This window comes from Hippichthys cyanospilos, chromosome 6, assembly GCF_059441005.1.
Source record: "Hippichthys cyanospilos isolate Australia breed blue-spotted pipefish chromosome 6, RoL_Hcya_1.0, whole genome shotgun sequence".
NCBI classification, from domain to species: domain Eukaryota; kingdom Metazoa; phylum Chordata; class Actinopteri; order Syngnathiformes; family Syngnathidae; genus Hippichthys; species Hippichthys cyanospilos.
This window is the reverse complement of record NC_142374.1, coordinates 1,643,991-1,669,439: the sequence shown is the minus strand read 5'-3', so window position 1 is coordinate 1,669,439 and position 25,449 is coordinate 1,643,991. Positions and strand designations below refer to the sequence as shown.

At 42.8% G+C, this 25,449-nt stretch overlaps 1 protein-coding gene and 1 long non-coding RNA gene across 7 annotated transcripts in view; both read left to right on the top strand.

The window, feature by feature from the left end:
- Nucleotides 1–10,191: 10,191 nt before the first annotated feature.
- The window catches only part of LOC148421817 (anoctamin-1-like), a 109,169-nt gene continuing 93,911 nt past the window's right edge, over nucleotides 10,192–25,449 (top strand). For all 5 annotated transcript variants that reach the window (XM_088418166.1, XM_088418165.1, XM_088418168.1 and 2 more), the window contains exon 1: nucleotides 10,192–10,740. In XM_088418166.1, coding sequence (XP_088274292.1) covers nucleotides 10,540–10,740 — 201 coding nt within the window. In that variant the 5' untranslated portion in view covers nucleotides 10,192–10,539. The remainder of the gene's footprint in view (nucleotides 10,741–25,449) is intronic.
- Nucleotides 17,437–24,438, top strand: LOC148421818 (uncharacterized). 2 transcript variants are annotated; one of them, XR_015865988.1, is made up of 3 exons: nucleotides 17,437–17,643; nucleotides 20,066–20,128; nucleotides 22,938–24,438. It is a non-coding gene; the product is annotated as an uncharacterized LOC148421818 (long non-coding RNA). The 2 variants fall into 2 exon arrangements; XR_015865987.1 differs by lacking the exon at nucleotides 17,437–17,643 and adding an exon at nucleotides 19,164–19,417.

The following is a 25,449-nucleotide window of genomic DNA, read 5'->3' as shown; positions in this document are numbered from 1 at the left end:
CCAAGTTATTGAATGACATAAACAAATAAAATACTTAAAAATGAATACATTTGTCCATAAAGTACAAACAAATATTGATATTTTATCACCACAATGTTTCACAGTTTTTTCCTTTTTAAAATAATTTAGTAAAAGTATTCTTTCTTCAATATTGCAAAAGTTTTCTTTAAAAGTGGTAATTTTAGGTTTTTTAATGCATGCCATATAAGGATTGTTCACAGAATCAACACTTTTTCTTTACAGCTTCCTCAGGCAACTATATAATGTTAATAAAGTTCTCTCTTCTCTGTTACAAACCAGTGCCACGTTATACATGTTCTCCCACATCTTTAGCCACAAGTGTTATCAATTTGGAGTTATTGTGTTCAACAGAGGACATCTGTGGTATAACTGTTTAAGTCTTGCCACCCGTGCTCACCATTCTGCAATACATGTGCATCACAATGAAAATATGTAGTCAAGTTGTGTAAAAGATGCCCATTGTTCTTCCAAGAGTTATTTTTTTTATGTTCGGACAACTTAGAATTTAGCTTAGACAATAGCATTAAGTGTGATATCAATTCAGAAAATTTGAAACACTCATACAATGGCCCAAACCCTATGGACCATGGACATGTTAGGACTAGGCACAAAGAGACAAAAAAAAAAAAAAAAACATCATGCCCACCCCAGCCATTACCTTTCAAGGGCTTAAATTAGCTAAGCAGAGTGATAAAGAATCATAAATATCTATCCATCTATCTAAGCAGTGATAATCATAAATATCCATCCATCCCCATCCATCCAACTGGAAGAATATTAATTCTCTGATCCGTCCATTCAACTAGAAGATTAATTACACACACACATACACACACACGCACGCATGCACACCCACACACACACATACACACATACACCCGCACATTCACACACACATGCACACACACTTTCAAATAGAATTACACACACACTTTTTGATATCCCCCTATTCCCCCTATTTAATTTGTGTGTCATTTTCCCATTATTGCAATGAATTCAAACAAACAAAAAAAAGGAACAAAATAAAACAGTAAGTTGGTGAAGGTGTTGCAGTTTAAGAGTAGTTCCCACTTCCACCCCACAGTGCAGAGGTCCCGGGTTTTATTCTGGCTCCAAACTCTCCTGTGTGCAGTTTGCATGTTCTCCCCCATGCCTGCGTGGGTTTTCTCCAGGTACCCCGGTTTCCTACCACATTCCCAACAACATGGATGGTCTGCACTACAAATTGCCCTTGGATGTATTTGCAATTATAAATGGTTGTTCATCTGTACTCTTGACTGGGTGCACCCCGCCTAATGCCTAATGCGCCCCTGCAACCCTTGTGAGGACAAGTGGGCAATATGGGTGGATAATTTGGGGAATTTATTTTATTTTATTTTTTAATCAATCCATGTTTTCAGTCCACACATGTGGGGGTAATTTTTGCAAATGATTTACCAATCTAAAATCCTGCAAATGGCTTACTCTCTTTCACAATGGAATGCCATGGGTTGAACACACTTGCCAATTTGGATCTTCTGAAAAGTGATAATTTTGGAGATACAAGGATTCTGTTCCATGCCATCAGTGTACACTTTTTAAGGGTGCAATATTTGCGATGATCTATGAAACAACCGTACAGTTCAGATTAAAAGTCCTTATTAAAAGTCACACCAGCCATAAAAAAAAAAAAAAATCATTGGCTGTTTTAAATTGAATTGGCTGTTTTTTTTTGTCTGTTGGTTTGGCAGATTTATTGAAAAAGAAAAGACATTCCGACAGAAAAAAGCCCTCTTTGAGCCGTCATGATGGAGGGGTTTTGCTAGTCCCTATAATCCTTGGAGCTAAATTGTATGGGGATTTATGGCCTTGGCAGTGTCACCTATGGCAAACAGGTCGTAGGTGAAAGAGCTCATAGAGGCCTCTTAAGACGTGTACAAAAATTGGACAGTGGTTTCTCTTGCTCAGACGCAGATCATCAAGGACTCCCTCTGGTGCCAGGCATGGAGGTGTGGCTCACTGGCGAGCACCTGGCAAACAGGGGGCCCCGGTCGGGCACAGCCCAAAAGGGTTCCCCCTTCCCATAGGCTCACCAACTGTGGAAGGGGCATCAGGGGTTAGGTGCTATGTGAGCTGGGCAGCGGCCAAAGGCGACTACCTTGGCAGTCATAGAGCGTGTGCTGGAGGTAAGTCCCTTCAGAGACTCTAAATATTCTTTAATATTCATTCTTCAGTGAAAGCTGACAGTTAACACCTGATTAACAATGGGGAATGGCCTCAGATCATGGCACAAAAAAAATAATTAGATATGAGGCTAGGTCAACTATTACTGTGTATTTCAATCTGGAAATTTAATTTGGGGCTGTTTCAGTGTGCAGTAGAACACCCGTACAACAAAATATTTTCAGCCAGAAATTTTTCACAATGGGGGACTTTTTACTTGAGCAAATCTACTGTATGTCTCGGACTGTCACGGTCAGGCAAGGCAGGGAGATTGGCAGGCGTTACAGCGGGGATGATGGACCCAAACGCAGGGAGTCTCAGAGACGGGAATGGCGAGTCCTTGAAGTCCATGATTTATGGGGGGGGGGCATTAAAGTCATAAAAGTAAAAGCTCCGAAAGTAAATGGTAAATGGACTTTCACTTATATAGCACTTTTCTATCTTGGGTACTCAAAGCGTTTTACACTAACTAGTCATTTACCTACTGATGACGCAGCATCAGGAGCAATTGGGGGATCAGTGCCTTGCTCAAGGACACTTCGACATGGTCTTGATGGTCAGGGGATCGAACCCACGGCCTCTCGGCTGGGAGACAACCACTCTACCACCGAGACATGCCACCCCTAAAAGTACAGGCAGGCAGGCGAAAACTGGAAGGAAACAAACAGGCAGGTTGGCACGAGTGGTTGCAGACTAACAGGTAATATGGGTAGGTAATATGGGTGACATCAAACTATGCTCCGACGATGGCTGTAACAAAACCTCGATTTAAATAGACACACACACACTAAATTAGGCTGACGCGTGACAGCTGGGAAAAAAACTAATCAGGGGGAGCGGATTGGTGGACACACAAGGGGCAGGGAGACGCAGACAGGTGGACCAAATCAAAACTAATGCAGAACAACATGAAAAGAACAGAAACAGGAACAATGCACACATAAAAGAACAGAACCCCCCAACGCGTACCTTCCAAAATTTCTTTACGAGCGGAAAACATGGCGGACAAACTATTGTTTATGGGAGTTCGCCGGTACAAACACCTTTATGATTTGTCTAAAAAAAGAGTACTGTGATCTAAATACCGTAAATGACTCTTGGCAAGCGCCACATTAGGGAGAGAAGAGGAGTCTGTTTAAAAACGCTTTGAAGAATTTAGATCCTTTGAATCTACTAGGATTCTCTACCTCTGTTACACAGTAGTGTTGCTTGTATGCTGTAGAGTCTATTTATACTCCCATCTATAGTATGGGAGAATATCTGACTGCGGGTTAAAGCCACTCCAAGTCTTGAGCTTTGCAAAACACATTTCGGCGCATCAAGTATAAACCAATCTAGACTTTTGCTGCAGGCTTGTTTGCACTATAGTGAATTTCAGTGCAATGCAAATGCAGAAAAAAACATTTTGTATTATGCAACAGTGGGATTTTTCCCTTGTATGAGGAAGTAAGAAAGTATTCCCCTCCAAAAGTGGACTGCACTCACAGGGTGCCCATTGTCAAGCTACGGTCCGGTTTATGGCCAAGACCGGTTATCATTCGTCTCCATTGCCACCAGACCAAAAACTTGTATCACCGACTTAGTATCACCATATGTCCCGTCCCGACAACTTCGATCACAAAATGCCGGTTTGCTATCAACCCCACGGGCTAAAAAGAAGTCCGCGGGATCAAGGGCATTTTCCATTCGCGCGCCAGTACTATGGAATACCCTACCTATGGAAGTTTGCGCAGCCACCTCAGTAGAAATCTTTAAATCCTGACTAAAAACACATTTATATTCAAAAGCATTTAGTTAATTGAGCCTGTCTGCAGCTTCTTTCTTTTCTCTTTTTTCCTGCCCCCCTCTTCCGGCTGGGAGAGGGGGCTAGCTAGATGGTGAGGGTTGACTTGACCGCCTCCAATTGGGCCTTGCGCTGATCGACCATCGCAGGTTGGGAGATGGGGCGTCTGCGGTCCACGTGGTTGGAATGTGGGATGGTTCCTGCCCAATGGATTTGCCTGCTGTCAAGACATCACTGCACTATATAGCACAATATGTTTTCTGTAGTTTATATTGGTTATGTGTATGTCTGTATTTGGTACATGCAGCATCCACTTCAACCTGTGGGCCTGGAAGGGGGCTCCTCCCACCCATGGTCCCTTCTGGAGGTTTCTGATTTTCCCCTAATTGGGGTTTTTGAGTTTTTCCTTCCCCTTCTGGGAGCTTTGACAGGGGATGCTGTTGTGTACCTTATACTGAAAGGCATCTGTGAAGCCCTTTGAGACTTTGGTGATTTAGGGCTATACAAATAAAATTTGATTGATTGATTGATTGATTGATTGATTGATTGATTGATTGATTGATTGACTTGAAGAGAAGGGGCATGCTGCTGTATTGCTGATCCCCTGTTCAGATTTTCAAAGATTATGACCCAGAGGTCATGGGAGAGTAGGCTAAATATTGGGGGGGTCATGACCAAGCAACAGAATATTCTCTTAAACCCATATTGCTATTTTCTGCCCTCTTGCAGATAACAAATGGTTTTCATTACTCGAGGAGGCTGTCTAGAGGCTTGCCAGACTTAATTTCAGTGATATGACTTCAAAGGGCTCAGCGAAGAACATAAAAACATTTAAAAATGTGATATTTTTGGCTCACACTATGTGGTGCTTGCACTGCAACGAAAAATGCGTTAATAGGTGTGTTCCGTATTGGAAACCCATCAAATATTTGAAGTTTGGAAAAGATAAGACCATCTGGGTCCAAATACAGCAACTTTGTTCGTTTTGGCGAGACATCAGAATGAATTTTTGCTTGCCACTAGGTGGCCCAATAAGTAATGAAAAAAATTAAACAGATGTGTTAAGAGCATGAGTCTACATATGTCTGTGTAGTTCCCTATTTTTTTAAGCTTGTACAACTGAGTTATAAAGGTTTGTGTCACATATGACAAAATAAACATCGAAGGCATAATATGAAGCCCCGCCCCAAACATATTTGACGGCGGATCTTCATGAAATTTTGAACAATTGTGCCTCCCAGTCTAATAAAACACCACAGCAAATTTGAAGTTGGTTGGGTCAAGCGTTTAGGAGAAAGAAGGAGCAGTTCAGGACCTGCAAACGAGCAAAAATGGGCCTGAAGTGCACATTCAAAAATTCATAACTCTTTTTCTTTACATCTGAGCATAGGGCTTAAGTTAATTTTTTGTAGGGCTTGAGGTCTTACAAAAGGCTACAAATTTTTGTAGCTCTACGTCAAACGGGCCGCTACTGAGAGGCTATTTTCCATTATTAAGGCCATTTTGGGGTCAATTACAGCCACTTTTTTCGTTTTGGCATGACATCTGATTTTGAAGTGGGGTGCAGACCACGCCCATTATTGAAAAGTCGTAAAATTTAAGAACCTTAATGTTCCATGTCTTCATGTTGTTCCGACCAATTTTCAGTCATTTTACTCAAACAGACTGAGCACAATTCATAAAAGTGTAAAAATTGACATTTTTATCAACCACTAGGTGGCATTGGAGCTATTTCAATTTTTTTTTCAAAGGGGTTAAAGGCATGAGTTTTCATGTGTCTATGAAGTTTTAGATTTTTTGAAGCTTGTGCATCAGAGTTATTAAGGTTTTTCTCACTCTTAGCGAAGGAAAAAATTAACGCATATTTTGAAGCCCCGCCCCTATAATATATGTCGGCGGATCTTCACCAAATTTTGCCCAATTGTGCTCCTATGTGTGATAATGCACTACAGCAAACTTGAAGGCGATCAAGTAAAGCGTTTAGGAGAAACAAGGAGCAGTTTGGGACTTGCAAACAATCAAAAATGGGCCAAAAATGCACATTCAAAAATTCATAACTCTTTTTCTGTCCATCTGAGCATAAGGCGCTTACTTTTTTGTAGGTCTCTAGGTCCTACACATGGCTAAACATTTTCGTAGCTCTAGGTCAAACAGGCCTGGGACCGGCTTCACTGTTTTGACCTTAGGTGGCGCTGCAGAGCCATTTTTTTGCATTGTTTTAGGAAACACTAAAATATCCAATTTTTCACCAGGCCCGATAACTGTGCAAAATTTGGTGACTTTTCGTGCATGTTTAGGCCCTCAAAAATGGAAAAGTTCTGCACAATAAATAATAATAATTAGAGCTGCAAGCAGCTCTAAAGGGCCCTCACAGACTTGTGCACATTGGGGTATGAACAGTTCAGGGTTTGACCAAGTAGGAGTATGAACGATGAACAATTAGTTGTAGATGACTTCAGTGCAGGACTCTTATGAAATATCTAAAATTTAGAGAAGGTGGGATGATGTGGGTTGAGTTACTGCAGCTTTTACTGTTACAGTTGTGTGACTTTGCGCTGCTGAATAGGCCACGGCCATCATCAAACATCATACTATTTGTTGGAGGGCAATAGGCATGGCCAATGGCTTTTCTGACAACATTTAAGCGATAACACTTCAAGGGGTTCAGCAGAGTACCTAAGAACGTTAATGGATTGCCATATTTTTTTGCTGCCACTAGGTGGCGCTCACGCTGCGATTAAAAAAAAAAGGCTTGTAGGTGTGTTTCAAATTGGACTCCCATCCCATATATGACGTTTTGAAAATATCAGATCATCTAGGTCCAATTACTGCAAATTTTACCATTTTGGAGAGACATCGTCAACTTTGAGTTGACATAGAGGCCACGTCTTCTATTGAAAAGTCATAAAAGTTGAGAACCTTCATGTTCCAATGTCTCAAAGCTTTTCTGACCATTTTTGAGTTCAGTTAGTCAAACAGGCATTGCACAGTATATGAAAGTGTAAAAAAATGAGATTTTTGTCTGCCACTAGGTGGCGCTGTAAACGATTTGGAAGTTTGTCACATAGCTGTATTAGGGCATGACTTTTAAAGTCCCTGCAAAGTTTCAGATGGTTTGAAACTGTTACAGCTGAGTTAGTAAGGTTTTTGTCACTCTTGGCGAAGGAAATATTAAAAATAATTAGAAGCTCCCCTCCCATCTTATATGGCATGAGATCTTCACGGTATTTGGGCTATCTATGCTTCTAAGTCTAATAATGATCCATGCCAAAATTGAAGGTAATGGGGTGAACCGTTTAAGAGAAAAGGGCACTAGTTTGAGACAGAGCTAATGTCGAAGAACGAGGTAAAATTGCACATTAAAAAAATTCATAACTATATTTCTGTAAATCCTACCACATCACTCCTGTTTACTTTTTTGTAGGTCTTACAAGTCTTTCATTTGCCTAAAAAGTTTCATAGCTGTAGGTCAAACCAAACAGGTTTGACTGTAATCTTTCAACTAATGACATTTTTTGCAGCCACTAGGTGGCGCTAGCTGCAAACTGGATTATACATTTGTCGATGTCTTCAGGAATAGATTTTAATCCAACATGTGAAATTGTGAGAAGATCAGATCATCTGGGTCAAATTACAGCAGCTTTTAATGGTCCGATAAAGCTTTGGAATGAAAATGGACGTAGAGGCCACGCCCATTCGTAAAATTTGGTGGAGGTAAGCAGGGCTGTCTAGAGGCTTGTCAGACTTATTTGCAGCAATATTACTTCAAAGGGCTCAGCTAAACACATAAAAACGTTTAAAAAATGCTATATTTTTGTTGCCACTAGGTGGCGCGCAAACTACGACAAAAAAATACATTGATAGGTGTGTTTCGCATTGGAAACCCATCAAGTGTATGAAGTTTTGAAAAGATAAAACCATCTGGGTCCAAATACAGCAACCTTGTTCATTTTGGCGAGACATCAGACTGACATTTTTGTTTGCCTCTAGGTGGCCTTTTAAGCAATTGAAGAAATTCTTAAACACGTGTTTAGGGATTGAGTCTTCATGTGTCTCAAGTTTCAGATTTTTCGAACTTACATACGTACAGCTGAGTTATAAAGGTTTGTGTCACATGTGGCTAAGTAAACGTCAAAGGCATAATATGAAGCCCCGCCCCCAAAATATTTGAAGGCAGATCGTCACAAAAATTTGAACAATTGTCCCTCCCAGTCAGATAAAACACCACAGCAAATTTGAAGTCGATTGGGTCAAGCGTTTGGGAGAAAAAAGGAGCAGTTCAGGACCTGCAAACGAGCAAAAATGGGCCAAAAGTACACATTCAAAAATTCATAACTCTCTTTCTGTACATCTGAGCATATGGCTCGCACTGACTTTTTTTTAGGGCTTGAGGTCCTTCATAAGGCTACAAATTTTTCTAGCTCTAGGTCAAACGGGCCGGGAGTGAGAGGCTATTTTCCACTCATTAGGCCATTTTGCGGCCAATTACAGCCACTTTTTTCGTTTTGGCGTGACTTTGAGGTGGCGTGCAGATCACGGCCATTATCAAAAAGTCGTAAAATTTTAAAACCTTAATATTCCATGTCTTAATGGTGTTCTGACCAATTTTCAGTTGTTTTACTCAAACAGACTGCACAATCCATGAACGTTTAAAAAAATTACATTTTATCAACCACTACGCGGCGCCAGTAGCTATTTAAAAAAAAAAATGTTCAAAGGTTTTATAGGCATGAGTTGTCATGTGTCTATGAAGTTTTAGGTTTTTTGAAGCTTGTACATTAGAGTTATTAAGGTCTTTGTCACTCTTGGGGAAGGAAAAATTGAACGCATAATTTGAAACTCCGCGCCTATCATATATGTCGGCGGATCTTCACCAAATTTTGCCCAGTTGTGCCCCTATGTCTAATAATGCACAACAGCAAATTTGAAGGCGATTGGGTAAAGCGTTTAGGAGAAACAAGGAGAAGTTTGGGACCTGCAAATTTGTAAAAATGGGCCAAAAATGCACATTCAAAAATGTATAACTATTTTTCTGTACATCTGAGCACATCGCTCGCGCTGACATATGCCTAAAAATTTTCGTAGCTCTAGGTCAAACGGGCTGGGACCAGCTGCACTTTTTCGACCTTAGGTGGTGCTGCAGAGCAATTTTTTTTGCATTGTTTTAGGAAGCACTAATATTTCACCAGGCCCGACAACTGCGCATGTTTAGACCCTCAAAAATGGGCAAGTTCTTTTAAAAGTAAATTGGAATAATAATAATAATAATAATGGTAATAGTGATCCCCCCACTTCGCGGTTAATGGGGGGTGTCAACCCCCCGCGAAGTCTGAAACCCGCAAAGTAAGGTATCAGTTCCTAGATTTCTATGTACGCCCCAATATAGCCGCAGTAACCATAAACAATTGTTGAATGTTATTGTATCACTGCTTGTTACTGTTATATCCTTGTTTGTCAAAAAGAGGCGCTGTAGCTGACAAAGGACAATAGAAGAAGTGTGCTTGATGTTTGCGCCTTTTATGTATTCCCTTTCTCTCTGCACTTGACTCTCATGGAGAGCAGTTCGTTCATGTGTGATGTTAAAATAAAGTGCACCAGTGTTTGATAGCAGTGAAGTGGTCTGTCGTGTTAGAGGGTTCATCCACTGTGGCCAGGCAAAAGGATATAAGCTTGTTTGATGACATAACCAGAGATTTCAACAGGTTATGGGCCCAATATTGCAAGAATCCTTCTGAACGTCAGACGAAGTGCGCACGAGCACGGTGTATCACAGGTAGCTAGTTAGCTGCAAAGTATAGCTAGTTTAGCAGCGGTAGCAACGCGGAAGGCTAAAGCTAGGCTAACGGGTAGCGGAGTTATGGGACTGCGTCACGGGAGACATGGCGAGCAAAGGCAAGAGCAAGTGGCCCACTTTCGACGGAAAAGCAGAGGAGTACGAGCTCTGGGAGGAAAGAATGCTATGCTGTATGCACGGAGCGGGTTTGAAGGAGACTATTCTGAACGAGCCAACCGGTCCCATGATGGAGAAACCTCGGGCTCTGGATGCTAAGCTGAATGCCGACGCATATTGCGCGTCGGCGCCACTCCTGGACAACACAAGTTTGGGACGAATTTTCAGAGAGACTAAAGACAAGGACGAGAGAGTCACCGAGTGTTGAGAGAACTTTATACAGGCAAAGGTAGGCCCCGCATTGTTTCCTTGTACATTACTATGACTGCGCTAAAGAAAGCGGACACAGAGACAGTGACTCAATATGTCATTAGAGCAGAGCAGATTATAACAACTCTTAAGAGCGAGGGTGAAGCGCCGAGCGAGGGGCTGATGATGGCAATGATAATGAGGGGGCGACCAGAAAAATACAAGCTGTTCACGCTTATGGTAACGCACAGTTCGGCAGACATCTCACTGCCAGAGTTCAAGGCAAAATTGCAGAACTTCGAGGCCGCGGAGGACATCGGGCCTATCACAGAGGAGGCTGAAGAGAGGGTGCTGAAAGTCCGGTCGGCGGTGAAAAAGAAAAACGGATCTGACTATGCATGTTGGCGATGCGGCGAGAAAGGCCATCATAAAGATGACTGCTCAAAGACAGTTTGGTGCAGTCTCTGCAAAACCACGGGGCATGCGGAAAAGGCGTGTAGGAAGAAGCGCGGACAAAGCGCTCGCTATGCGTGTGCCCAAGGCGGCGGGAACGACGATGAAACTCAGCAGAAAGACACCTGAGGAGCATCTGGAGGTGAGGATTGCTCCTTCAAGATCCTTCAAGACCCTAACCCTAACCCTTATTGTGAATTTACATTTATTTTAGATAATACCCCAACCAACACACAACTCAATAAATGGTATACAAAGCTAAATGACATTTTTATTTAAGAATAAATATTATTCAACATAAATGCCAAGCAGTAGAACTTCCCTGTTAAATGTTTGAAAGCCATCTTAAAATGCAGAGAAAGTTCAGAAAGTTGTCATTCAAATGTTTCAAAATAAAAAGAAAACCATGGGAAAACAGACCGGCATGGTAAGCTGAGAGGACAGGAGAAAGCGATGAAGGGATATGAAGGGTACAGCTCCTCAGTCTCAAACGTTTAACAATATATATGCAACAGCATTGAACAACCATTACAAACTTTTCTTCTAAGTAAGCGTTAAGCAAGTTGTAGAAATGTTTCTTAAAAGTAATACATTCAAAATGACAGTTACGTATGTATCAGCGGTTCTATGAGCCCCAGATGATTGCCAGAGGCGGTGCTAAAAGCATGGAATAAGCCTTCATGCAAGCGCAAGACAAGAATGCATTCCATCAAAAACGTCATGTATATGACACCGGGACATATATAAGGCAGCGTCATCCGGTAGTCTATCCCTCAGAACCTACTGTGAACAACGCAGAGACAAGGAATCCGAGTGACAAGTAACTCTGGCAGGCATCCGGGGCTCAAAGAACCGCTGTTACATATGTAACTGTCGTTCTATTTCACCCCTCCACACGGCCAGAGGCGGTGCTAAAAACACGGAATGACGAATAACAGTGAAGTCACCTCACCTCAACCTCACATAGACGCCCCCGAGGAGCCCAGGACCACAGACAGAGAATGGGCGGGACCAACATTCACACAGTAGAAACTGGCAAAAGTGCCAGGCGGCGACTAGGAAGAAGCAGCACAAACATCCTCCAAGGGAACCCCTTTCAGTACAACCCAAGAAGTTGCGACACTCCTTGTAGAATGGGCATGGACTCCCGAAGGTAAGGGGTGTTCCGTATACCTGCAAGCATGCGTGATTGCATTAATGATCCAGTGAGACAAACGTTTGGAAAGCTGGTAGCCCTTGGAAGGGCCCTCGTACAAAATGAAAAGCCGAGATGACTTACGAAACGACGCCGTAGCATCCACATAAAAACGCAATGCCCGCACAGGGCACAAGATGTTGGCAGAGGTCCCATCGACCCCAGGCGTGGTCACAAAACGATTGATGTGCAAAGGTTTGTTGACATTGACCGTGCCCCCATCAGTGTGCCACTTGATGCAGGAAGTGCTGACAGACAGGGCATGCAATTCCCCAACACGTTTGGCCAATACAATGGCGAGAAAAAACACAGACTTCTGAGAAACCTACCCGAGAGGCACCTCGCACAGGGGTTCAAAATGAGGCCAAGCACCACGTGCAGGTCCCAGGCAGGGGTGTGTGGCGCACTGTAGGGGTCGGAGATGCTGGGCCCCTCTCATGAACGAAGAAACAAGCGGGTGGAACCCTAACAAGTCACCATCTACCGACGCGTGCGGGCCGCAATGGCAGCAACATAAACCTGAAACGTGGAAGGTGAGCACCCCTTATCCAGGAGAGACTGCAGAAATTCCAAGACAGCAGGAACAGGACAAGCCACGGGGTCGTGGCAAGCTTCATGCACCACGACACATACAGCTTCCACCTGTTGTTATACAATAACCACATGGAAGGAGCCCTGGCGTTGACAACAGTGCGCCTGACTGACTCAGAGCAGCAGCTCAGCAATGGGTCGGGGCCCTCAGAGGCCAAACACATAGGTGAAGCCGATGAGGGTGGGGATGGCACACTCGTCCCTCTTGTTGGAACAACAGATCCGACTGGGCTGGAAGACGGCAAGGGTCGGCAAAACACAGGCTGTGGAGCAGAGGGAACCACTTCTGTGCCGGCCAAATGGGGGCCACCAGCAACAGTGTGTGGTCCTCCTGAAAGACCCTCTGGAGCACCATCCAGATCAGGAGATGAGGGGCGGGTGTATGGGAGACAAAACGGCCAAGGATGTGCCAGGGCATCCTGCCACAGAACTGCTCACCTCCATCAGGGAGAACCAAAGGAGACAGTGAGTCGACTCTTGCGTGGCAAAGAGGTCGACTTCTGCTTGACTGAAATGATCCCATATAGCACACACAAGCTCCGTGTGCAGGCGCCACTCCCCTGGCTGCTGGAACCCCGCGAGACAACAAGTCTGCTACCTGATTTAAGATACCCGGAAGGTAGGCTGCCAGCAAACTGGCTAGGTGGATGGCAACTCACTGGAGAAGGGCTCGAATGACCAACAGCAGCCTGATGGACCTGGTATTCCCCTAATGATTGATGTGGAAAACTATTGAGGTATTGTCTGGCCACACAAGGAAGTGCTGACCCCGAAAGAATGGCAGGAAGTGGATGAGCGCCAGATGCACGGCCCAAAGTTCCAGGACATTGATGTGGTCTGCGGCCCAAAGTTCCAGGACACTGATGTGGTCTGCGGTGTCCGTCGACGACCAATGTCCCTGAGTGAACCTGTGCTGCCAAACGGCACCCCAGCCAAAGAGACTGGCATCTGTGGAAAACACTTCCCAGCGAGATGGCACCACTCGTAGATAAACGGCTGCAGCCACAAATGCACGCCGGCGCCATGCCGGCGCCACGGGGCCAGAGCGAGAAGAGCGATGTCTCCCGGCATCCAAGTGGAAGCTGTTCAAACGCATCTGTAGGGGACGAAGGTGTAGGAACACCACCGCGGTGAGAGAAGTCAACTTGCCCAGCAGGCGTAAAAAATTTCCGTAAGGGAGGCGTCTGTTCAGGCGAAAACCCCCCAGGACCCGCAAAACGTCGTCCACTCACTGAAGGGAAGGTCGGGCAAGCATGGCCACGGAGTGGCCAGCACCGAAACTGCAATCTGTACCCCTGGGACAAGGTGGACAGCAAATAGGGGTCTGACCCCAAAGTAGCCCATAGCCAGAGCTGCCGAGGAGAAAAACACCCGACGGACGGCCCCAACACCTCAGTCCTGTGACTCACGGTGTCGCAGGGCCTTTGGGGGGCGAGGCGAAGGGGCACCCGCCTGGGGCCTACTGTTAGGCACCTGTAGACCAGAGTGAAATCCATCAATGAGGTGACTGTCACTCACAGCAGGCACGCAGGCCAAAGAGCGAGTGTCCACAGCAGCATACCTTCTGGGGAGGCGCAGGGAACTGGTGACCCCACATATTTGGCTATGCAATGGAACACGGTAATGAGGCACAGAGGTGGGAAGCTGAGGAGGACCCTGAGTGACCGTTCTAGTGTCTCCACTGCACCAGAACCAAAAAGTGTCTGGGACTACAGGGAAGTCCCGCGGATTAGGCTTGGAGGACTCAGTTAAGGAGGACTGAGACAACCAGAGAAGGCGGTGCGAACGTACCAAGTAGGACATCACCTGCCCGTGGTCCCTTGTCATAAGGGCAAAAGCATGTATACATGCCTCGCCAAATGATAAAACTGACTCAGTATCACCGCCACAGCCATAGCAGCAAACAACAGGTGCGAGACAGAGTTGCCAATGCGAGCCGAGCGCGCACAAGCATTATAGGCCCTTGTAACGAGGTCATCCAGCATGCGAGATTGTACAGTAGGACAACGCTGCGTACGCCAAGCGAGCTCGTACTGGTGACAAGAGCAAGGAAGTGACATCCCCCTCTACAACAGGCATGTGGTCTAACCCAATGTTAGCAGCCTCCTGTAACGCCACCAATGTACACCCCTCAGAAGTAAATGGTAAATGGACTTTCACTTATATATCACTTTTCTACCTTAGGTACTCAAAGCGCTTTACACTAACTAGTCATTTAACTACTGATGACGCAGCATCAGGAGCAACTGGGGGTTCAGTGTCTTGCTCAAGGACACTTCTACGTGGTCTTGACGGTCGGGGGATCGAACCCACAGCTTTTTGGCTGGGAGACAACCAGTCCACCATCGAGCCATGCCGCCCCAAGTAAGGCGGGCAAAAGAACTCGTATCGGCCCAACTGGACTGCAAGAGATCTAAATAATGCCCAAACTGTGGACAATGAAGGCAACAGAAGGGTGGCCATGCCGGAAAAAGGGATTTTTCTGGGGAGACTGGGGACAAGGAACGTCCACCTGAAGCTCCCGTAAAGCTGCGCGCAAAAGGGATACAAATGAATACGCATCACCCAATGCGGTGAGAGGAGGGGAACCCACAGTGGAGTCCCTAGAATCAAACTCACGCCGGAAAAGGGATTTTTCTGGGGAGACTGGGGACAAGGAACGTCCACCTGAAGCTCCCGTAAAGCTGCGCACAAAAGGGATACAAATGAATATGCATCACCCAATGCAGTGAGAGACGAGCCCCTCTCAGAAGGAGGGGAACCCACAGTGGAGTCCCTAGAATCAAACTCAAATTCACAGAAGCATGAGTCTGAATCAGACAGGGAAATGGCATCAATATCCTTGCAAATGTCCGGTGAAACAGCGCCTTGAAAAGAGGACAGCTCACCAGAAGCCAAGGCATTCGTCTGGAGGCGCTCCTACAACAGTCACTTCCAAATGGGAACGCAAAAAGGCAACCTCAGCCTTTAACCCAGAAGCCCACTGCTGGCTGGAAGCGTAACCTCACTTGGAGGAGGAAGCAGGCGGAGCTAGATTGGCAGAGCGGTATTTCACGCCTCGTCTGCGAACAAGTAGCAAGGAGACTGCCAACTCAACAGCAGGGGCAACGGACGAAGCCTTGTTGGACTCCAAATAGCCGGTCACATCACCCAAGCCACACTGACATGCGACAAAGAGACCATGTCAACGAGCATCGAGTCACGCCAACGCAAACAGCAGCCACCCCGTGAGTCCGCCAGCACAACGCGAGAGCCACAGGTGGAGCACAGCACAGAGCCCTCCTTACAACAGAGAGCAGTGCAACAAAAGCTGTCATGGCAAAAGCTGGTGTGGGACGCAACCGCTGTTAGCTGCAGACAGGCAAGAGATACGGGACCGAGAACGTCATAAGAATGTCATAAAAACCGCAATAGGTGCGTAACGCAGCCGGTACAGTGGAAGATGGACAATAGCAACAGCCAAGATCGTGTGTGAAACGCAAGTGATGCAGCACAGGAGGATATTGGGCGAGGAAGGATAACAGATGCAGCCAAGACACAACAAGCTGGCTGGTGAGCAGGCAACACAAACAGCCGCGGAAACTTCACAGCCAGGCAAAAACGAAGCCCAACTTTATGGTGAGTCCACACGTCAGGCCGTGAACACCATGAAAGGCACATGTAACCAAGTATTAACACCGAAATAGCAAACAACGTAAAAAGGTTTTTAAAAATCACAAAAGAGGAAACACAGAAAGTGATAGCACACAAATAAAAACAAAACAACTCACCCCGTCAAGCAAAGCCACAGAAAATGTTGCACAATCAAACGAGGATAAACCAACACAAGCGTAGCAGCCACCGGGGGGCGGAGTGTAAACCGCAACCCTGACTGACACAGTCAACGGGCTACAAGCGACGAAAGGAAATAAATAAATAAGCCGCAAAAAGCGCGGTACTCATAAGGTATGCAAACCAATGCGCGAGAAGGTTCTGAGAAACAGACTACCGGGTGACAATCCCTCATGTCCCCCGGTGTCATATACATGATGTTTTATGTATGATGGTATGCATTCTTGTGTTGCGCTTGCGCGCAGGCTTATTCTGTGCTTTTAGCGCCACCTCTGGCGGTCTGGAGGGGCGCAATAGAACTAATCTGGAGAATGAACTCCATGCTGCTTCAATAACCGACGCCACTCAAAGTTTGTAATTTTTCTTAGCAAAGTGCTGACACGAGGTTTGATGCCTGTACGCTTCTTTGCTTTTGAACCTTTCAAGGTTGATGCTCAAGAAGCACCTGTTGATGAATCAAAGATAGTTTCAGTTTTCAATAAACTCACATATTGCAGGCAGCATTTATCATGGTGTTCAAGGTTTTTAGATTCAAAAAGAGTCATTAAGTTGGAAGCCTGTACTATACTGTAATGTGACATACATGAGGATCCTTACTTCCGAATGAACAATCAAGAGTTTTATTGTCTATGCATGGTAATACCACACAATGAAATTCTTACAATATTAATAGCTCATCATATAATATAGTTAACATCTTCACCTGATATTGCAGAAACCCTGAATCAAAGAAATAATGTCAGCAGCTAAATAAAACTTTCTTTTTCTTGTAGCAGCTGCGATTTGAAAAGCTTATAACATTGCCTAAATCAACTTCATTTTGATTTAGGAAAAATAAAACTGCTCGGGCCTAAAGAAAAATATGATCCTTTGCAATTCTTCCCACTTAGGGGTACTTTCCAGTCGGCAATTTACATTTACATGTTAGATCAGTGGTCCCCAGCCCCGGGTCCGCGGACCGGTACCGGTCCGTGGATCAACTTGTACCGGGCCGTGTGGGCTGCACACGAAATAATGTTTTGGAGATGATTTAGTTTAATGGTACGCGTGCACGGAACGCGAACGAGGCGAACAAGCGGAGCGTTTTGTATTGTAGTCAATGGAGTTCGCGTGACTGGGCGTGAATGCACGTCTTGCGATGTAATAGACGCGAATGGAGCGACGCAAATGGCCGCGCGCGGTCACGAGAAGCACCTTTCGAGCGAAGTTAGTTTTTATTTACTTTTTCCGCATTTCGAGTCGCCACAGCCAATCAACTTCGGGAACATTCAACGGCTCACACAGGGGGCAGGAATGAATCATGGCGGCCGCTTTGCGGTCACCGGGAGCGATCCAACACGGCCAGCTGAGCTTTCAATACGAAACAGAGCCAAGCAAGAGCACTCACCTGGCTTGTCGAAAGGCGGAAGCGAGAACTTAGGACAATTGGTACGTGCAGCGTTTGCTTCACTTAACAGCTGTTGAACCGTAGTTACTGTGCTAAGCTAATGATAGCACAGCATTCTCAGCACAATATTTAGCACGGTCTCGGCCACTCGATTGCAACATTGAAACTTTTATTTTTTGGCAGGCGAGTATTGCCGCAAAGAATAAAGGTGCTGTCGGTGAAAATATTGGCTCTGTCACATCCCAGAAAAGTGAAAGTTCTCAGCAATACTCTTTTTTTCCGGATCTACCGTGAAGTGCACAGCAAGCTCGCCCCCTCCCCTCTCCTCCTCTCGCGATTAAAAAGAAAGTGGACAAAAAGTCCATACCATATCCCGTCCATACGTTTGTGATGTGGTTTTTAAAGCAGCCCCCCGCCGCCGCCGGTCCGCATTATAAATCAATATAAATCTGAGGCGTAGTGACAAGGATGATGTGGTTTTTTAGAGCAGATAGCACCCCCCCCCCCCCCCCCCCCCCCCCCCCCCCCCCCGGCGTTGACCGGGCCGCGGTGTTGACCGGGCCGCGGTGATCAAAAGGTTGGGGACCACTGTGTTAGATAATATGTAAACTTTTTCAGTAATTTCAGGAATCTGTCAATACTAAGATTTGTGTGATAAACACCTTGTTTCATTGGGTAAATAAATGTTTTATTTATATATGACACTTGTATATGACACTCACTGAATTTTCACAATAACATACTATTTATCTTTGTTTAAAAAGACAATGCCTGAGAAAAAAATAAATTTAAGAAAACACAATAAAACGATTTTCAAACCATAGGACGTGACTGTGAAGAGAAACAAATAATTTTGATTATTTAGATATGTCAGACTACAGTATATTCATATACTTTTAAGATATGGGGGACTCCTCGCTGACGCATGACGCACTTTCATTTCTGGTTGTGGTACACATTAGCAAGCATCTAGGTTGGCAGCATGCGGCCTCTGTCACCTTCATATGAAAGCTTGTTCAAAATGTGTTCAGGCACATTTATTTTTCATGGAAGTCTGACAAAAACTAATACTCTTGAACACAAATAACCTGTCAGAAGAACCGTTTGGATCTGTTGGCAGTTGCTCTCAGTTTACTAATTCTATGTGTTTACATTTTGAGGCAAAGTCTAAAATTGACATTGCAATGACGATATGCAATTCTTCAAACCTATGTATATGATATGGAATGCAAATATATAATCGCTCTAACCCCAGTGGTTCTTAATGTGAAGTCCATGGACCCCCAGGCGTCCGTGGCCTGATTGCAATAATTCGGGTGTTTTGGAACTGATTCAGTTTAACTGTTATAAGTTACAGATTGTTATAGTTTTTTCGTGCTCTCTTTAAGGCATTTTCCCTGCTTTGAGACAAAAACAGCTGTCATGACTCTAGGCTGTATTTGTCTTGTTTTGTCTCCATCTGCAGGCGTTTTTAAGTAATTGCACTTATTTTCTGTTGCCGTCAACTGCCTCCCTGCAACGTGTCATACAATGCTGATCTGCTATTGGTCGGCCTCACTTGTTTCAAAATGGCTGAATGGTAAAGCTTTGTTCTATTATGAGTGGTTACAAAACAGTATTGATAGTGCATTTTACTCCTTAGTTCAAACTTGAATGGGTTAGCCATGGGTCCCAAGATTGCTCGTGATGTTAAAGAGAGAAGTAAGAAAATAATTTATATGGAAACGAAGCTGGAGATAATCAAGAAATATGAAGAAATACGAAACCTAGGCTACCCTTACTAAGGAATATGGGCATAACAAGCGCCAATCAAAGGTAAATAATCAATAAATATTCAAAGGTAAATATTTTTTTATTAGTGATGTTTTCTGATCGTATACATGTATATTAAATATACATAGCACTTACTATACTATTATTATTTTTTCTACCAATTTTGATGTTTTTACCTGGGGTTCTAAACACATTCGCCATTTAACAAAGGTTATATATACTGTATATATATATATATATATATATATATATATATATAAAACCTTTGTTAAATAGCAAATGCGTATGTATATACGTATGTATGTATATACGGGTAGAAGAATAACTTATTGTAGTGAAATCCTGCTCAGAATATGAACGTCTCATCTGTCTGCATATAGTTGACCCTGCATGAGCGGTACTTTGTCGCCCCCTATGGTTGTCTATAAAAATGTCAGGAAACCGAAATTTCATCACAGTCAACCTAGCTTACTACTGTGTTAAGTTATACAGATCGGTGCTCCCCTGATAAAGTACAGTATTATAAAGTACGTTAAAAAGGCTAACATGAGACTTGTTAGAGACACAGTTATGTGACAGCATTGGACATGCTGTGCATGCTGTGCCGTTTATATTAAGTTTATTGCTCACGTTAGTTGTAGGCTACTATATTTATTTTTTATAATGAAAACAATGTCATCTTCCTTATAGATGCCATTTAACAGTGGAGGGGCTTAAACAACGTGCCCTGTGCTGTGTACCACTCATTCACAGGTAAATGTCATTGCACTATTATTGTAAATATCTCTCATTCAGTTAAAGATGGTTCAAGTTCAAATCGCACTGAATCTGCGCCATTTGAGACCACTCAAGTGGCCTGTTTTACTTTGTTCCGCTAGAGGGTACCATTGTGCAGTCTATTTTTTTCGTTTTGGCTATTGGCTGTATTTCCTACTTTATTTCTTTATAAAAACTACAAAATGGAAGCTGTTGGGAAAAAAACCCCAAGATAAAATCAGATTAGATTGACTACATTGTGGAGCACTTGTTTTAAAACTAAGTTATAAACCACTATACGACCACATGTTATAAAGAATATTGCTAAAACCCATCGTAAAGAGACATATTTATGTATTCTATGCAAATGTAAACTATTCAGAGATGTTTGTACTAGACGCAGTCAGCCTAGTTTTCTGCTGTGACACCATATAACAGTGGAGGGTCTTAAACAAAGTGTCGTTTGCTGTGTACCTCTCATTCTCAGTAGAGTGAACCACTTCATCCAACCCTGTCGCCTCTGTGTGGTGTGTTCACAGATTAATCTCGTAACACGGGGGCCCACTGACTATGTATACCATATTTTCCGCACTATAAGGCGCACCGGGTTATAAAGCGCACCATCAATGAATGGCTGAGTTTCTAAAAAATGTCATATATAAGGTGCACCGGATTATAAAGCGCACATAGAGTTGAACGCACGGCGCCGCAATTCTTTTAATTTTCCCCTCGGCATGCATATATTTTTGACCAAGTATTTAGATATAGAGCACAAAGAAGTTATGATTAAACGAAAGTATGGCCGCGCAGCTGCGGCCATACTAGCAGTGGCCCAAATTAAATAGGGACCGGTGAATTAAAGTCTAATCTGTACATGATCAAAGATTATTACAATGGAAAGTTTACACTTGAAATACCATTTTGTTATCAAAGAAATCTAGTTAAGACATGTCCAACGGTCTGGCAAACGTCTGCTCCTTACTGTGTCTCTTTCTGCCTCAACAATGTGTGTGTGTGTGTGTGCGCGTGTGCGTGTGTGTGTGTGTGTGTGTGTGTGCGCGTGCGTGCGTGTGTGTGTGTGTGTGTGTGTGTGTGTGTGTGTGTGTGTGTGTGTGTGTGCGCCTTTTGCTGTGGGTGCGCTTTATGATTAACACGAACGTCCCTGTGGGATGTGGGTAGATCAAAACTCCACAGGGGCGTACTCTGTAACTCACGAAACACACCCCGGCACACATTGTTGTCAAAACACAGGCCAGAGGCAAAGACAGAGAAACAGACACCGTTGAGAAAGTCTTTTATTTGATTTTTTTTAGAATAAAATGGTATTTCAAGTATGAACTCTCCATTGTAATCAACTTTGATCATATACAGATTACACTTTAATTCACCAGTCGCTATTTATATGACGGCAGCTACGCAAGACTTCAAAGGAAAGGGGTTCACTATGCAAAGATATTTATTTTCACATTGTTGCACAAAACTACACAGTGAAATTCTTACTCTGTCCACCTCCTGTGCAGACCACATTCCAAATTGAACAAATAATAAATAAATATGAGGAAAAATAACAGTCCGGAAGTCGCATTGGTAACTACTGGCTTCGCTGAATTCTCAAAGGTGATGGCAGCCGTCTTCCTAATGTTCGCCTCGTCCTTCTTAATTTAGGGAACGATGGATTTGTTCACTCCCAAATAGCGGGCCATGGCCGCAGCTACGGGTCGCTGAAGCGACATATTTCACTTAATAATAAATAAACATATGTAATAAAAAAAAAAAACGTCCGCAAAGTCGTGAATTCGCGGAATGGAAAAACGTCCACGATGTCGCGAATCCACGTAGTGGGAAAATAAAATCCGTGATGTGGCGAATCTGACAGTGGAACAGCGAACGCATGGGGGGTATTTATTCGAGAGTCTGACATCACAGAAGGCGTACGTGTGAAACTCACGGACTGCTACTGTAAATATATATATATATATATATATATATATATATATATATATATATATATATATATATATATATATATATATATAATCAAACAATACTTACATATTCTTACAAAACTATAAACGGGAGGATGGGAGGATGGAAGCAGATGGAATCATTTGGATTTTAGCGGCCAGAGGAGTTACTTACAGCACCACATTATTGTACCACATTATTTTTATTAAAAGAAACAAGCAGACCAAACTGATGTCTGAATTCATGTGTTCACAAACAAGGGCAACAAGATGAGATTTATTCTGTGTTAAGTATTCTTCAAGCGCTCTGGTTTATATTGTTTACTTACCTGTGTTATCATATTTTGAAATATCTACTTTTAATCAGGAAAGCCACTCTGTATTTCCTGTTTACTTTCTCCGTTGGTCATATAGCTTTTATTGGTGTTCGTGGTTACCAAGGTTGTTACCTTCTTTGTTTCAAGAAAAAAACTAGAAGATTGAAGCAAAGTTTGAGTCCATCCTTGTTCACACGCAGGGCCATTAAGATGACATTTATTTTGCTTGACGAATTCTTCAAGCACTTTAGTTTTTAATTGAATTATCAGATATATCCTACATTGAAAATGTGTGCTGTTAATCAGGAAGGCCGCACTATATTTTCGTTTCTTGTTTTTACCTTCCCAAAACTGATTGGCTGTCCCGCGTCATGTTTCATGTCCCGCCGCACCAAATATTTCTTATAGATGTTGTTTTATCACCCGATCGCACAAACTTCATTGACTGCAATACAAATGCAATGCTTGCTGTGTTGTCCACTTAGTCGATCTGATCCAAGCATTATTTACTTTCCCAATCCACAGTTAGTTTCAACATAAGGATGAAAGAGCCACATGTGAGTCTGGAATAGCAGGTTGCAGACCCCTGACCTGGATAGAAGACATTTAATTTCATAATAAATTGTGAAAGTATTTATGACTCTTCAATAAAGCAACCCATTCAACCAGTTTCATATATTTTTAAAAATGTTATGGTTTTGAAATTTGTCAAAATGCATTTTGTTTCAACAATTGCTTGCTAACAAGGTGATGAAGCTAGCAAAACTTGTGCTGTTTTTAACTGAATAATTGGCAACAACCTTTTGAGGCGAAATTGATCCTGTTTGTTAAGAGGGGGTGTGCAATTTACACATTTTATTTTCTAAACTTCAGTATAGCTGATAAGTAACAAATAGAACTTGTTGTCAAATTGAATATGTTGCTGAAAAAAAGGACACTTATATTTGGCTTAATTTTTCTTTGGTTTTGTTTTTATCTTGGCAAACATTTGCAATTGGGGTCCTTATAAAATGTGCTTTCTAAATGGGGTCCCTGTCTCCAAAAAGTTTGAAAACCCCTGCTCTAATCAAAGATGAATATATGAATATGTTTATTATTACCCTGCTCTCTTGCATATGACAGGATTTATAAAAGGTTTGTTTTTGTTTTTGTTTTTCAGTTTAGTGAACCATCCATCGAGTGAATAAACAGAATACACATATAATTAGACTATGGTTTAGGATAAAAGTGAAAATAATTACTTTAGGGAACAAATACATAGGCTACAGTACATTTCTAGTCAGTCATACGCTGCTAGTTAGAAGGGCGAGTCTCATCCAAATATGCCTGGGTCGATGTTTTTTTCTCCAAGTCAATCATTTAGGTGTTATCGGCTTTGTTTTTGATTTCTATGCTTGAGACCATGATTTTTACATGTTCTGATTCTATTGCATTGTTTTTTCCTTTTCTCCGCTTGGTGTGTTTGCTGTGTAGCACTGGCCAATCCTGTGCTAAGGGTGTTTCCTTTGTTCTTGCCTGACTTTGCTTTTGGGTGATTTATTTTTTTGTGTGTTTTCCTTCGTAATTTCTCAGATGTGATTTTGGATGGATGGATGGATAGCGAGAGAGAGAGAGAGAGAGAGAGAGAGAGAGATAAAGACAGACAGACAGATAGATAGATAGATAGATAGATAGATAGATAGATAGATAGATAGATAGATAGATAGATAGATAGAAACGATAAGGTAATAAATAATCCTAGAAACTATGAGATCATTTTGATCAATTTGGCCATGACACAACGAGCACAAATGTTGGGTATTTTAAGTTTTTACAATTGTATTACCTTCTTAAGTTTCAACTCTTAAAACGTGAAGCAAAATGTAATACAGATCAGTTTCATTGTTCAAATTCACCGTTTTACTTAAACCTCAAATTGCACTATATCCCCACTGTGTTTTACTTGCTACATCAAAGATCAGTTGTGATACAAATGATCACAAATATGAGTATTTTCCTATTTTATATGTTTATAAATGCAGTCAGTGCATTATGTAATCACTGTGTACAGTTTATCTTTGTAAGCTATTTGTTTTTATTTTGCTTTAATTTTTACTCAGTCATAAGTTGTTTGTGTTTTTTTACTCTGCTTATTATAGTCAGGCCAGCATTGTAAATGTTAACTTTTCTCAATTACTTCCCCGGAATAAGTCAAGATTATATGAAGAAATGAAAAGTTGAATAGAATATACTGTACACTAATGTGTGTTGCCACATTTATCAGCATCCTATGACTCAAGAGTAAATGGGTGGATATTTTTTAACATTTACTGTATCTAGTGGGTTTGTATTTCTTCATAATGCTTGAATCACAGTTGACAGCAATTTATATCCACTTTTGCAAGTAGAGTAAGAGAGCAAGTGTGGGGGTGGTTGATATTACAGTGGATTCTGTTGAGGGGGAGATTGACAGGAAGTGAGGGAGTTTGCCCTGTGTTCACAAGAGTTTTATGGTTGTCTAAGTTTAGATGTTGGCTCAAATTCAGCCTCTCAAGTAGCAAAGCTTGTGGGTCCTCACAGTCGCTCCACATGGTGACAGAATCAGACAAAAACAGCAGTAGGTAGTGAACTTTAAAGAAAGACAAGTGATCAATTGGCATCCTTAAGGAGAATTTGATTCCTGAAGATGAAACATTTCAACTAGCCGACAACAGAAAGAAGAAGGACTATCCAGGATTATTCATCTTTCTATTCCTTTTCAATACATCAGTGTCACTCCTGACAATGAGCGATGAGGCAAAGGTTTCAGAACTTTCAGGAACTTCAGTGCAGCAGATTCCACATTTTTTGCAAGATGTTGTCTTCCATGGCAAATTTGAGGTGAGTGTCAGCAAACAAATAGTGTTGTTCGAGTCTGTATTTGTTTTTGTTTTACTTTACAGTGATTCTCAATCTTCTGGGTGATCCTGCCTATACAAGTTATATTCAGATGTAAAATAGCTCTGGCATTTACTGAGAAGTAAATGTGCTGACAGTCTTCTTAAAGTGGAACAATGTA